The sequence below is a fragment of the Sitophilus oryzae genome, unplaced genomic scaffold (genome assembly GCF_002938485.1).
Source record: "Sitophilus oryzae breed Bouriz unplaced genomic scaffold, Soryzae_2.0 scaffold_165_pilon_pilon, whole genome shotgun sequence".
NCBI classification, from domain to species: Eukaryota; Metazoa; Arthropoda; class Insecta; order Coleoptera; family Curculionidae; genus Sitophilus; species Sitophilus oryzae.
Genome location: NW_022146347.1, coordinates 3,086,060 through 3,102,297, shown reverse-complemented (window position 1 = coordinate 3,102,297; position 16,238 = coordinate 3,086,060). Strand labels below are relative to the sequence as shown.

The window sequence follows — 16,238 nt, the reverse complement described above, 5'->3', positions numbered from 1 at the left end:
TGTATTTTGTATTAAAAAGCTCACCTACTGCATGGGATCTTTCTAAAGGCTTGTGCATTGTTCTTGGTGGTAGCGGAGGAGCATCCTCTTCGGTAAACTCCATACCACAGGCTGCTTCAAAAATTTTATTTTCGTCTTCTGGTGAGGAAGAACTATGCGATGTCCATATTTGGTAATATTCTTTGCCAGGAGATTTAGTGTTTTTAGAACGGACTTTTTTCTTTGTTCCTCCTAAAACAAAGATGCATCTGAAATGCTTTAAAATACAAGTAATAACATATGATAATTGATTTCTGATGGATGGAGTGTGCCATTTTGTTTTCAAATGTGGTGTTTCCCGCTTATTAGTAAAGAGTAGAAAATATTAGTAAAGATAGTAGAGAATAGCTTTGAATAAAAATATTAAGGAAAGAGTATAATGCAAATACGTTTAAATAAAATATACGACGGCCTCCCCATAAGAGCAATGAGAGGATTTACGTCCCAGTATTAAAGGAGGACAGAAAATCGAGTCGAATGGTTTCAAGACATAGGTTCATCCTTGTTTAGTCAAACCTCCTACAACACAAGGATAGACTTATGTAGCAAATGCATTGAAATTCCCTAGCCATCCTTCAATATCGGGACAGGAATTTAAGCGGTACCCTCCGTATACTTTATTTTAAACGTATTTGGTATAATGGGTATTCATGGATTCATGCATGGTTGACGGAGAGAGGGATCTAGGGTGGGGATCCTTGACAGTTCTCTTTGACGACTCATTTGACACATTTGAATTTTATTTGAAATTTTGCGGATTTGTCAATCTTTACCTTGCTACAGCAGAAAGAAAACTAGAATGAATCGAAAAAAAATGAACACAACCCCCCTGTAGCTATGAAACAAAACTGAATCGGACCTATGTTGATATAAGAAATAAACATTATTTTTACGTGGGTAATCTCCTTAGACAGAAACACCTTGTATAATATAAAGTGAGATTTTTGTTACAATCATTTTTTTGTCATTTGTCAGAATCACTAATTAATTCACATATCACAAATAACTAATCATAATTATCCGAAAAATATACCGTATGATCGAATAAAAACGGCGTCAGCGATGGATATGAAATGAAGATCGCTGTCATTTTATATGCAAAATTATATGGGAAATGTCATCGATCGTCATTTCCAAGCCAACTGGACCCCGTTTTTTTATCATACGGTACATAGGCTGTCCCATTTAATAAAGAGAAAATTGGTTTGGTTCGAAATATTGATTAAGAAAAAACTAATTAAGCCTCTGGATTTGTCATAAAAATATAAAGAGTCGATTTTATCTTTTTGATAAGTTTTCATACAAATGAGATAAAAGAGGTGTCTAACACTGTAACATATTTTCAAAATTACCCTGTATCAGGGGCTATATTCCAATAAACTAGTTAAGATTTGGAAAAAAACCGGCAAAGTTCCATCTTTATTAATAAGCCAAAAAAACTCAATTGCAGCCAAAATGGGACATTCTGTATTATTAGTGGTTCAAAAAGATCTTACCTCCAATATTATTAAATCCATTTATCGGTGATTTTTTCTTTACTCCAGATAAAATTTGTTCCTTATTTGTATCTAGATCTTCCATGGAAGTAGAGGTTTTAAATGAATCCAAAGTTTCCAGTGAATTTGAATTTTTACGAGAAAAATTTGGTGTCGGAAAAACTAAATGGCTTGGTATCTCTCCATCAATTTCATCTTGAAAGGCGTCATTTTCTATTCCATTACACTTGTTAGGCCTCTTAATTCTAATAAATCTTTTGATTTTGTCTATGGGATCTGACTGAGCCAAACATTCTAACGTTGTCGAATCATAATAACCGAAACAAACTAATTTTTCACAATCTGAAATTATAGAAAAGAAAAAACTTAAATATAATACTTAAAATGTGGTAGAATTAGAAATCTATGATATTAATGTCAAATACGTGAACAAAGTGTATTGTCCAAATGCGTTATTCATCGTGTAATGTTAATTACCAAAAATTACGTAATTTACAAGTCAAAAAAAACTTTCTTACTTTGCACCTCATGATATGAATCAACACTACATTATGTACTCATTGTATGTAAAGAAATATAAAATATTGTTCATATTTTGGTAGCTGGTCCATTGAAGTTATTCTTTTGGGTAAAATTACCACTAAAATTCAACAACTTTTATTGTGTCTAAAAGTGCATTACATTAAAAATCCAGAAACGAAATTTTATAATGGGAATGTTTACAGATCTTTAAATGGATCTTGATTTTAAAGTATTGCTTTTTAGTGACGACATTCTCAGAAAAATAAAATATTACAAATTTACTTATGCTTACCATTATGATGCTGCCTAGGAATATCTAAAAGCCACATTGTACTTTGCGCTTGTCCACACACTAAATGTTTTGCTATAAAATCATGTGTACTATCTGAAAAAAAAGAAACAATGTTTTAGAACCTAATAAAATCAATAATATTTATTTTATAATAAAAATAGAAATATTGTGGCATTTAAACTTATCCGTTATCAACTTTTATTAAGTATATGTATCTACATTAAAAAACATCAACGTTAATTTTAAGTTAAATTTCGTCATAATATACCAATAATAAAATTAAAAAACTGAAATGTAGTGATAAATACATATATAGATTGACTAATTTTACTAAAAACATTATCAAATCAATACCTGTATGATCTAATACATTTATAATATTAATTTAATATCAGTTCTACATTTTTATTATATTTTTATTCTATACCGATGCGATAGTCCGATTAAGTAGTAGTTTATTACATAAACACTTAATTTGACGCTATATTTCATATGTTTGTAAAAATATTTGCTATTATTTCTTTGTTTGGTACATCTTATTGTACCTACTGAGCGTATTGATTGTATAATAGTCTTCGTACACACGAGAATCAATACAAAGCCAGACCTTGCCGACCCTGTATATTTATTAAATGTTTTATATAGTGAAGTCATTGATAAAAACACTACAGGAAATTGAATCGTATCTTATATCACCTATGTACGTTGTAATTTATTGACTATCAAATCTAAGGTACATTATAAAATATCACTTTTAAAAATTACACTTTGTGAGTATGGAATCAGCACAAAAAGAATTATTCATTAAATGAAAAATAACAGAAATGTCCGATAAATTTCAAACAAGTGGATAACGTAGTACACCCATGATGATTATATGTATAAGAATTTACATTCAGTCTCAGTTTCAAGAAATACATATTGAGTAATCGCGCTATATTATAAGGGGGAGCTCCAACATTTATCTTCAGGCGTCGAACTGTCTACTAAACATGTGTAATTGACACCAGAAAAAAGCAATCTTTTCATTTAAAGTCCTTAATACTTTAAATTCGAAAAATATTATTTTTTTATTCTTCATCTAACAAAGGAATAATATACAGGGTGTTCCATTTAAAAAAAAATCATCCCGATCCACTCACTTTTTGAATGACCCTGTAGAAGTTAAAATATTTTCCTGAAATACACCCTAATATATACTTTACCTATAAGGTATCAGTGTAGGAGGAGGTAAAATCAACAACTTACGATTTGCAGACGACACAACATTAATTGCGACCAGTGAAGAAGAATTGGCGAATCTACTGTTGCGAGTAGAAAATGAAAGTGCTGAGATGGGACTAACTATCAGAGGAAAAACCCTACAAAGATCTTTCCAGCTTAATGCTATCGAAGTGGTTCATGATTTTGTTTATCTAGGATCAAACATAAACGACGAAGGCAATTGTAAAATAGAAATTAGACGCAGAATACAGTTAGCAAAAACTGCCATAATGCTTGTTACAAGAATATGGCAGAGCAGAGTGATAACAACCCACACAAAAAAAAATTGCGGCATACAATTTTCTTCTCAATATTTCTTTATAGAGTGGAATCCTGGACCATCAAAGCATCGGAAAGGCGCATGATAGACAGCTTTGAAATGTGGTGCTACAGAAATGTGGTGCTACAGCTTTGAAATGTGTTGCTAAGTATGCTGAAAATACCTTGTACAGCTACAAGAACTAATCTGTCAATAATTAATGAGCTCAACATAAGCACCCGATAAGCACCGTCCGTCGGCTATCTGTCTGAAATGCATCCTTGAGTACTTTGAACACATTGCTCGAAGACCTGCCGACAACATAGAAAAGGATAAAGATGTAGAAGTCGGTCTCCAACAAGATGGATCGATCAAGTAAGACAAACAACAAAAAACAAATAAAATAATAATCTAAAACAAAAAGTATTCTCATAGAAGTCACGACCCTCAGCTATGAGGAACGATTGGAGAGAGAGATATACTTTACACCACTTTGGTACCAAATTCCAAAGTTATTTATTATTGGAACTACAGATGCCCGAGGCACTGTTTCCGGGCCCGTATAAAGTAGTAGGAAAATCTTTCAACCGGCAACCCCTATTTGCGGCAACTTTTTGATAGATACCCTTATAACATCATGCACAGAATAAAAATAGCTTTAATTTAACAATATAAATGATCAAAACATTTTATGAACGTATTGTTGTCCCCGAAATCAGTTATTATTATTATTAATTAAACATTGCGGCAACTTTTTGATTGGCACCCTGTTAAATGTGTATTCTCCTATTCATAAGTATACGTAAAAATCAAGTTTTGATTAAAAATGGGATGAGCGTAATAATCCTGCAGCCGGATCCTGTACTAATAACTATCTAACTTCTATCCTTATCCATCTATAATACCGATTCTCTAACAAAAAAAATACTAACTATACCGTGTTATATTTCGTCAGAATGAAATCAACACTGAATTTAAAAAATATATATATTCACATGTTATAATGGGAATCAGTAGATAATTCTCATAATTTCTAATGAGTAGTTAAACAACACTCTTGATGATTCTATGTTTAAAAATTTACATAGTCCGGTTTGAAGAAATATATTGAATAATCACCATCTACTATATTAAAATGGTGAGCTACCACATTTATCTTTTGACATAATCTGACTACTAACCACGTGTAATTATTGACACCCTAGTACAAATAAAACAATATTGTTCTGCAATATTAATATACAGGGCGAGTTAAAGCATTCACTTTAGTGCGTTTAGTAAAAATTAATGGAGAAAAACGCAAGGGGTCTGAACTGAACAGATCAAAACTTACAGAAAATCATCTAAATAAATAAAATAAAGTCGGATTAGTAAAACGGGGTTACTTTGTCACCTTTTGAACATGTTTTATTCTATAACTTTTTTATTTTTTCGATTTTCGGCCTGAAAAAAATCAAGTATACCGACGGTGTCATTTTGTATGCGCAGCCACAAAACCAGCTGCTTAGCTTCCATAGGGAATTTAAAATAAAAATAAAAATAGGGTACAAAGTAGCCCCGTGATTGAGGCTACTTTGTCACCTTATTAAAAATGCTTGCAAAATGCATAGAAATAGCTAGAATGACAAAGTAACCCCAGATATTGAATCGCCGGAAAAAAATGTATATACCTATCTATATTTTTTAATTTTTAAAATAAAATTGCAAAAAAAACAAATCATTGTACAAAATACTTTATTTCCAACAGGAAAATAATATTATCAAACGTAATAAATCTTAAAAACATTCTGTAACATTAATAAGGAAACTTAAAATAATATTTTTAAAAAAAAATTTCACGATTTGCTTGATATCGGGTTTAGTGAGCGGGGAATCCCCAATCTGCAACGACGCCAAGGGTTCTTGCAATGACGGTTTCTTCCTCCAGACTCAGGATGGTTGGATGACCTCTAGGTTTTGTATGCCTACCAAGGCATCTGTTAGTAAGGGTGCTCAGTGGAATTTGATAAAATCTGGACGCCTGTTTTTTGCTCATACCATTTTGCATTGCGCGCACCGCTTGCGCCACCTGTTCTTCAGTGTAATTGTGGTAGGTCCGGCTACCCGGGGTTTTTTGATACGTTCGATTTATTTTTCTAGTCAATTAGAACTTGAAAAAAAATAAGCCTTATTGGAAGCAGCAATTAAAAAAAAATGAAAAAAAAAACATAAAACCATCAGCGCGCACAAGGTGACAAAGTTACCCCAGGTGACAAAGTAGCCCCGCTTTACTTATACACCATTTATAAATCAAGAACGGCTGGACCGATTTTAATGATCTCAGATTTGTTGGATTCGTCTCAGCCACGGTTCGAATAGCAGATTAACTATTAAAATATCGCAAAAATTCACAAAACCAAAAAACTATACAGAAAATTAATTTTTAAATAAAGTAGGTTTGGAATTCATAGGTGCCCGGTGGCGTAGAGGTACAGGCTCTCGTCTATCAATCTGAAGGTAGTGGGTTCGATTCCCACACCCGGCATTTCATCAGCCGACTATTTTGATTAAAATAAAAATAGTTTGGGTACCTAGGTCGACTCAGCCTTAAATGAGTACTTGGGATTCACAATCCTGAGGTAATAATAGGCGGTTGAAGCGTAGTGCTAGCCACTACCTTCCTTGTATACCGAACGGCTCTACAAGGCGTATCATGGCAAGCCGTACCTTGCTACTCCCAAGGCGTTAAACGGAAGCTATTATTATAGGTTTGTAATTCCGCGATTTTCCTCAATTGACAGCTCCACATGTCACGCACGTTTATAGCAATAATTGATTGCACTGCAAATCAGTGACAATTATGTCATTTCTATTCCTTAATGTTTATTAAGACATCGTAGAAAAGAAATTCAACGGAAAACAGTAGGAAAATAGCATATTCAAATCTAGAAAGATATTGAAATATAATAATATAGATATCTGATGACCAACTACATCGAAATTACCAACTGTCAAACCGATTGGTAGCATTCATTCCTGATCATTGGTTCAATCAGTCAACCACCACCAACAAAATTGACAAAAAAACTTTTAGTTCACATCACTGTTGTATGAACACTATTGAATTGAATGTAGAATGTTTAGGAGGGGGTTAATCACCGCGACCTTACAGATCTATTGTGTTTCCCTTTCTTGAGTTATAACGAGTTATAACTCATCATACAGTCTCAGGACTTCCACGAAAGCCAGCATCTGAGACGGCTCCACCAGAGGTCAGCTCTCCATCTCCAACAACAACCGTACCAAAGTTTATGGCATGAATAGATGTCGTCTCGGCGCACTCAGTGATAAAGTGTTCTGGTGTTTCCACATTTTCCAAAGAATCTGCATTCGCCGTTTTTTCTCAGCTTCAATCTACTGAGGTGTTCGTTGAGAAGACAGTGTCCTGAAGATTGCTCTTACTTAAATCAAGGATAATTTTTGGTTTTTCTCGGTCGTAAGTTCTGAGAAACTTTTTTGAGTGTCTTAGACCGCTGGAGGATTCCCATTCTAGGTTACGGATGGAGTCTTCTATATTCATGAGTCTAACTTTAAGCTGGTTTCCGCTTCGAAAGCAGAAAGGTTCTGATCCAGTTAGTGAAGTGTGCTCTTTTTTTAATTAAATCGTTTGCTTTTTGATTGTCTTCTATACCTTGGTGAGCGGACACCCATAGTAGGAGGACTTTTTTTCGAAATTCATTTAGCAATAAATACTTCACTTTGTTACTTTACGTAATTCAGTTTGTTTCCTTTTGGTAGTTGGAAAATATAGTTTAACCAAGCACATCACCTTTTGACATTTACTTAAGAAACATCCTGTATAACAACAAAAAACACAAACATGAATTTTAATTTACTAATAGAAACGCAGAAGTATGCGGATGTAAATACATAAACGAGATACAATGAGAAAAAAAGACTAAAAGGTGAAATTGTAAATTGGAAATAGGATTTTGCCAAGAGAATAACAAGCAGCAGTAAATAGGTACGTCGACAACGTCAGTCAAGGATACGCTGAGATATTGAAAATTAGCATTTATTGTTAATCGCTCTAAGAAAACGTACGTTAAGGTTCACTTGTTTGAAGACAGGTTTAATTAAACTGGTACTAGTTTAAACTGATCGCCAGTTTTTTTTTCACTGTAATCTTTTAAATCGGAAAAAAATCAGCAGGATGTCCTCCGTATAATTTATTGAATTTTATTTCTGCTAGATTGACAATTCATTAATTTTATACGACACAGCTTAGTTGATGATAATATTGTATATCCTTGCCCCATTACAGTAAAAATTATGTTTCTCGTTAAGTACTTGAAGTAACATGTGGTTAGACATACATAAATTATACAATAATGATATAAATCCAACCAACTAATAACTTTAATTTTATAATCGTTAAATGTTGCCCCCTAATTTTTATTCCAATTATAAACATAAAACATATGAGTCGCCAAAGAATCGGTCATACTAAAGAAACCTGATCAATAAAAACGATTACCTGTCTACATTATCAACTTTACCTACTACAGGATGAGTCTTAAATGTGTCAAATAAAGTGCACTTTTTTTAGGGGTAGTATATTTCGATCCAAGAAACACGTCTATGAGTTTTATTCGTGAAAGAAAAATTTTGATTTTTTTTAAATATTTTAATTATGGTTTACGAAAAAAAATACAAGTTATGTTAATAAAAAGGCATTATTTACATTGAATTAATTTATTAGTCAATTGTAAATAGAGAATGTTTCTCAAGTAAAGTGTAAGTGGATGAAGTAACCGGATAAATAAAAAAAACATCAGAGAATGATATCTAACACCGCCTAACTAATGTAAATGCCGCTGTTGTATAAGCTAACACAAAAGGCAAATTTATCTCGGTATTTCATAATAACTTATCTAAAAAATGACATAGTTCTCACTTTATAATACTAAATTTCCGGAATAGTTAAAAACAATTACCGGTTGTATAAGATAATGGATAGGAGTAAGCGAATATAACGTGGTGTTTTTACACTTTGAACTAATTAAAAACATATTTTTATTTTTTTTTACTACTAATTAATACATTTTAGACCTACACTACTTGGAAGTTCGCAACTTAAATGGTACAGGTAGTGATATTTTTTGAAACCTTTCATAGCTTTTGGTCTTTAAATTTCCCTACAACTTCTTTAAAGAGATTCTATTAAATTAACATGTCAATTCAATTTAATCTTCTACTTACAATAACAGAACTTTCAACATTTCATGATAACTCTATTCTTGTGTGAATATCGCTTAACACTGATTGTGAACATTTCAAAAATGTGTATGTTTATATAAAACGCAAATGAATTGAAATACCTTCCCTTCAATCCCCATTCTAACAATAGGGATCTCCCCTATTGATTCCGATATTCTTAATATGATTTTAAAAATCAACCAATTAATGATAAGGTTTTCGTAGAAAATTATTGTATAGGTATAAACATTTATGAGCAAGTTATTAGATATAGATTGAATGTGACAGTTAAAAAAATGCTTTAATCCACAAGATATGCAAAAATGATTATTTCTAAAATATGGTTAATCCAAAATTACAATACATATGTATATCAATATCATTACTTTATGTGGCCATTAGTGAATGCCATTAGTTTAAAAGTCAACAGAAATAAAAATTCTCAGTAGTTCTTTACTTGAACACATACTATTTGCTAGAAATTATTCTAAGGAAATTATGAAATATTTCAAGATTTATTATACCTTTCACTGCCGTAAGAAGTAATAAAAAATCTAAAAAATAGGAATTCAATCGAGAATAGAGAAGCATCGTTATAAGAATATTTATTATAAAATAAAGGTTGAAATAATAGTGAGGGGATTATATAAAAAAAGAGAAGGAAAAATTAGACGGTGAAGCCCTGAACAAACTCGTAACCGTGTACACTATTGTAGACACACACACACACACACACACACAACAAACACACCTACATCAGTGTACACTGGATCACAGGATGCAGTGAGTGTATTGGCATCATGCCTGCCTATTGACATCTTGGCGGGAGAACGCCAGCGACAACACCGTAAGAAGAAAGCCGAGCAGCGACAGGTCTTCTGTGAAGAAGAGAGGCCTGAAAGTCATCGTCTCTGGCAAGTGAGATGGGACAGCTCGACGAAAGGTCGGTGGACACATCGACTAATCCCGGATGTCACCAAATGGATCACCCGTGTGCACGGGGAGGTCGGATTCTACATCACCCAACTCTTAACTGGGCATGGATGTTTTCGATCATACTTCCACAGATTCAAGAGAAGTGACTCCCCGAACTGTCACCATCGCCGCGTGGTGACCGAAGATGCGGAGCACGTGTTCTTCCGAACTCGAGAGAAATCTAGGCTTGTCCATCAGCCCAGAAAATATAGTGGACTGCATGCTGAAGAGTCAATCGGCATGGAACAAGGTAGCGAAGTATGCTGAGACCATACTCAAGGATCTTCGCACCACCTACGAAGAATAGACAGCAGTAACACCAAATAAGATCGCCCCGGCGAAGTAGTGTTTACAAAGAGTGCCACCGGGGAAAGAACGTTCCTGGAGAGAGGACAGAGGTGTAGGTTGGGTTTTAGTGAGGTAAAAATCCAACATAACTCGTCTGGCACATAGTAGGTTTTCCCAGGCGAGTACCTGTTGCAGGTTTCCCCCTTCACCTCTTAAATCTAAAAAAAAAACATCAGTGAACACTAGTGTAACTGTCTTCCAGAATCATCAGTACGGTAAGGAATCAGCAAGCGATGAAAACGATCCCAAAAAATAGAAACCAGGAAGCATACAATGTACGAGGCACCGTTTGCAACATAGTAGATGGAAAAAAAAATGATGAAAAACAAAAGGAGCAAACGGGAGCCTAAGGCCCTAATTTGCAGTGTAGAACTAGTGCCGCCCAGGGTTGTGGGCTTCGTTCAGCGCTATAAAAATCGGAGAAGAACTATTGGAATATGTAGCGGAATTCAATTACCTCGGCAGTTTGATTTCGGAAAAGGCCAATATTGACTCTGAAATTCAGCACAGAATTAGCAGCGCCTCAAGAGCATTCTGGAAATTATAAGACAGGGTTTTCTACAATTATGACTTCTACTTCAATGACAATGAGCAATAATAATCCCCACCATGTTATATCGAAGCGAAACCTGGGTGCCGCGATGCCGTACCGCCGGCACACGAGCGCATTTAACAAGTTGCAATACAGACACCTTAGACAGCTGTTAAGAATCAAATGGTGCGAGAGCTCCGAAGTCATGATTATTAAATATCGCTTAAGATGGGCTGGCCACGTATGCAAGATGCAAGAAAACCGCCTACCGAAATCTCTTCTTTAGGGTGAGCTTGTGGACGGTAAGAGGAAACCGGGACGACAACTCAAAAGATACAACGATATTTTCCATGAAAACTTAAAGGGGATAAGTATGCAGCATCAATGGGAGGAAGCAAAAAGGTAAAGGGGCAACAAAGTAATACGATTTTTGAATGTCCGGAGTGCGGAAGAGAGACAACATCACGTATCGGGCTTTTCACTCACAGAAAAGCTCATGAAAGAAAACGCCTTGCGTAACCATCTTCTGATGCGTGTCAAATACTCGTCAACGAGTAATGGCAGTAATAGTAGTATAGCAAATAACTTGAACGACGGGCCAGTTTCGTATACAATACTGTTATGGATTTCGTAGGTCCTTAATTTAAAAACACTCAATCTAGTTTATTTCAAGACTAAAACTTACAAAAAACTACTTAAGAATAGTGCCATCACCTGCGGATACACGAATTTATTTTAGGGGGAGGACCCAAAGAAACAGTAATGTAGAATATGCTTTTTAGAACACCATTTTTAACCCCCAAGCGTAAAATTGAACCAATAGATGTCCAATGTAGAATAACTAAAATATTGACCTGTGACTGACGTAGTACGCGTAAAACATCACAATGATGACCCACGACTTTCATTTAAATATTTTCGTTTATTCAAACCACACTGGCCTTACTGTTGACTCGACAAAAACATTTTTTTGTGAATTTTGACAATAATTTCTTAAGCAAAGAGTAAAATATTTAGTTTCAATATGTATAATCTACAGAGGTGATACAATATAAATAAATATTCCAAAAATTTAACTATTGGGCCACTGAACATTTTCATTTTCAAATTGCATTGGAGAGATCGCTTGTTCGTTGTGGCAAATCGCTTAACATCATGATTTATTTCCTATACTGTACTGTTACTAATAGGTACAATGTCATTAGTGAAATTTTTGATTATCCCTGGTTTGTATGATGGCATAAACAATTACTATGGGAAATTAAATAGGGTATGCATATAATGAATTTCACTTACTAAAAAAAAATAATATGTACATATTTTCGAAAACTGGAAATGGGTTTTTGAACTCATTAACAAAATCCAGTTAATGTATTAAATACATTCCCCTAATGATGATTTTTGTCATAAATGATGAATGAATTTCTTTTATAATTTTTATATTCACATTCATCCAGTAACAGAGAGAACAGCACAAATAAGAGATGTTAAAACAATGTTAAAAAAATGTGAATAAATGTCAATGAATCGTCAACTTTAATTGTATTTTCTGCATTCGAATTGAGCGTTCTCTCACTGTTGTTTCTCTTTAATTGGCTAATATCTATTAATTAATCTCCATTATATCAGTGCATGACGGTTTGCAGGGTGAACTAAAATTTAACCCTCTAAATATTGCAGTCTCTAGTATCTAGTAAAAAAAATATAATCCGTTTAAAAATTAAAAAAATCTACAGCATGAATTTATTTTGCTCTACAAGGTACCACAAACTGCCACTGCATTATATTATAGTATTAACTATACTATTCCAACGTAGAAACAATATGCGAAAGAATTCATTCAAACTAATTAACCAAATTCAATTCACTCACCAAGCAATATAGCGGATTATCCTGAGTTTCCTTTACAATGACCACGTTTAAATTTCACCAAATACATAAATATATAACTATACAATTTCAAAAAAAGTGCACAAATATCAACTTCAAAAACCAAAATTCAGTTTAACACTAATTAAGCAAATATAACTTTAATCGCCGAATATTAATTGTATAAGCGACCGAGGTAGAATGACTACCCACTACAGACTGACACCAGTACGCGCGACGTACTATAATGAATGACGGACGACTTTCATTGAAAAGTTTTTCGTTAGTCGAGTGACTCACTCACTCACTACTACGAACAGTGCGAACGCGAACCGTCAACGTGCGAGCACGTTTCTCATCTCCGACGACTATCCGCCGTCATCGATGTCGCTTTTACAACGGGTCAGAACCAGCGGCGCCGCATCGGTCGCACATATACAGGGATATTTTCTATTAATATCAGTACCACGAACACATTTAACAACAATTAATGTTAATATTAAACACATCAATAAAGGTTTAGAAATGAACGTCTACACAGGGTGTCCCGGAAATAAGTGCAAGTATTTTAAAGGGTGGTAGGTGGTAGATCTGACCCCAAAAGAAATATATTTTGTGTTTACCATTTTTAAAATAAATTGATAATAACCAAGTTATTTAACTTTGAAAATTTTAAAAAATAATGGCGACATGTTGAGTACTGCCGGCAGCAATCGATAATCAGTCCTAAATACCAAGCGATTACCCGGATCTTAGCTTGTGTGACGCCCAGTGTTGGCACATCGACTAAAAAGATTTAAAAACAACTTGAAAAATTCAGATTAAAAGTAAAAAACTTATCTAACATTAACTAGAGGCAGATCGATGTAATTAGGTTAGTGCATCGTTTTATCACTTTACCTGAAACCACAACTTCACATGAAGTGTTGTTAACAACATTTCACTGCAATTCTTGACAGCACTACACTTAAATACCCACGTATATTTGGCACAAAATAGATTCATATGTCATCTGAATTATTTAGGATAATTTTTTTGGAAAATCTCTTCTGTTTTTCTATCTCACACTCTCTCAAAAATGTTCTCTCAAAAAATTATCATAAATCATTTTTTTAAAATGAAAACCCACTTTTTTATTTCAATAGTGAAAAGGTTTTCCAATTCGTTACTTTTTGAGTATACATGTTCCTATACCAAAAATAAATCGTTTCTAAGTTATTTAGATTTATCTAGCTTTCTCTGTCATTAAGTGTCAAATAGTCAGACAATTTATTTCCATCTGACAGAAAACGAATTATTTGAATTTTCTATATTATAAAAATACTGCTTGCCTTAGGAGTTTAAAAAGTGTATTTATAAAAATATATCTCGTATTTACGCTCTTTAGTGATATCTAATAGTTGATATTATTAATAATATAACGTATGATCGACAAAAAAAACAGCGCAAAGTTGGCTTGGAAATGATGATCGATAACATACTGCTTTTTGAACCACGTGTCACAATATGACATAGCCAGATCTGTTGTTTTACATCACTTGAAGTTTGGTTTGGTTTGGTATTAAATTGCTTGGTAAATCAAGAAAAATATACGCTTTAAAACTAAATCTTAAATAACTTAAAAACAATTTATTGTAGGTATAAGAAGAACGTGTATAGAAAGAAAGTAACGAATTGAAAAGTTTTTCTATCTTACACTCTCTGTTTTAATGAATAAACACCAAAATAATTGATATATCTATTCGAATAATAAAAGTATTTTTACAGGCTTGCCTATTTGTTTTATCAGAGGTTTACTGCTTTGAGTAAAATCTTAAATGAGTTGGATAACGTAAAATTCATCAGCTAAACAGATCAGATTTACATCAGCTGGTCTGTTTCAATGTAGGTCAACCGATGAATATTTACATACCTAATAGAGAGTGCCGATTCCAAAAATTATAAAAGAAGGTGGAAAAATCTATTCAGTACAACTATTATTCAGAGTTAACTCATCGAGGAGATCGAAATGCACAAAATATCAAGATACAAATTTTTAATCGGCATTAAGTGGCCTACACACTTTCGCTAATAAAAGAAAGAGTTAAAAAAGTTAAAAGTTAGTTGCGCACATGTTTTTTTAGAAAAATATTCTAGTGATATTCCATATGCACGTCCCTGGTGAATATATCGACACTTTTTTAGCATTAAAATATACGTTGCAGTAATAGTAACTTTTACCCTCCAAATTTTTCCAAATCGCTAAAAGCATTTGGAAGAAAATTATAATAAATCTAAAAAAATAAGACTTCAACCCCCTGTAGCTACGAAACAAAGCAGAATCGGACCCATGTTAATATGAAAAATAAATCTGATTTTTACGTGAAGAATCTCCCTACGAGCGATGGCACATGTTTTTAGAAAAACCCTGTAGATTTTCCTTCCTGCTCGTGCCGCCGCTGTCTAGAACGCATTCCGTTCGTAATTAATATCCTTCCGGTCATAGAATGCATATTAGCAGGTACGGTACCGGATATAGCGCAGGGCCGGCTTCAGAACAGGTTATGCGAGTTCTTGTTTGACGTTCTCTTTTTTTTATTTTTTAGGAAAACATGTTCCTGATTAAATACATAGAAAACAAACTTTCAACGATATATTTTTTATGATTTATTTAGCTAGTTTGAGTCTGAAATGCACATAGGGACAGTTATCAAGAGGAATACTGGAAATTTAAGGTTGACATTTAAAAAAGTATTAATAAAAAAACTTATGAGAAACAAACTTTTATTTAAATGTATATATTACACAATTTATACGATATAAAAGCTTGTCGCCAGATTTATCTGTGTACATATACAAACACAAGGGTACAATATGCATGCAACTTAATATTGACATAAATATTCCAAGAAAAATATATTTTATAAAATAGTAAAATAGGTAGTTACCTATCAAACTACTATTATAAATGCGAACGTTTGTGTGTCTGGCTCGGCACAGCAGTTAGTTTTTTATATTTCCTATCTGGCGACAAAATTTTATATCATCTATACTAATATATAAAATCCTTAAGTGACTGACATACTGATTAATCACGATCCTGCTCAAACCACTCAATTTTGGCATATAGGTTGATTCTAGGGTGTAGAGGTTCGATAAGAAGGGATTTTTGGAAATTCCAGTTCCCAGAGGGTGAAACCCCTCAAATATTACAATATTTTTTATTTAAAAAACGGTCAAGTTTCCGAAAAAACTCTTAAAAACGTATATTTTATTTTGTTGTTTTACATATTTTATGATTTTTTAAAAATTTATACAGGGTGTTTCATAAAATATGACCAATGAGTAATCACGATTCTGCTTAAACTGCTTGACGTTTAAAGCTGATTTTTGGCAAACGGATTGACTATGGGGTGTAGAGGTTCG

At 33.4% G+C, this 16,238-nt stretch overlaps 1 protein-coding gene across 5 annotated transcripts in view; it reads right to left on the bottom strand.

The window, feature by feature from the left end:
- LOC115880832 (E3 ubiquitin-protein ligase HECW2) overlaps positions 1-16,238 on the bottom strand; it is a 261,880-nt gene that overhangs the window by 124,137 nt on the left and 121,505 nt on the right. For 4 of the 5 annotated variants that reach the window (XM_030898133.1, XM_030898134.1, XM_030898135.1 and 1 more), the window contains exons 2-4: positions 2,350-2,442; positions 1,536-1,877; positions 25-231 (exon numbers count right to left, since the gene is read on the bottom strand). In XM_030898133.1, the coding sequence (XP_030753993.1) occupies positions 25-231; positions 1,536-1,877; positions 2,350-2,442 (642 nt within the window). Of the gene's footprint in view, positions 1-24; positions 232-1,535; positions 1,878-2,349; positions 2,443-12,836; positions 13,052-16,238 lie in introns of those variants that run through there. The other variant, XM_030898137.1, reaches the window with a different exon arrangement.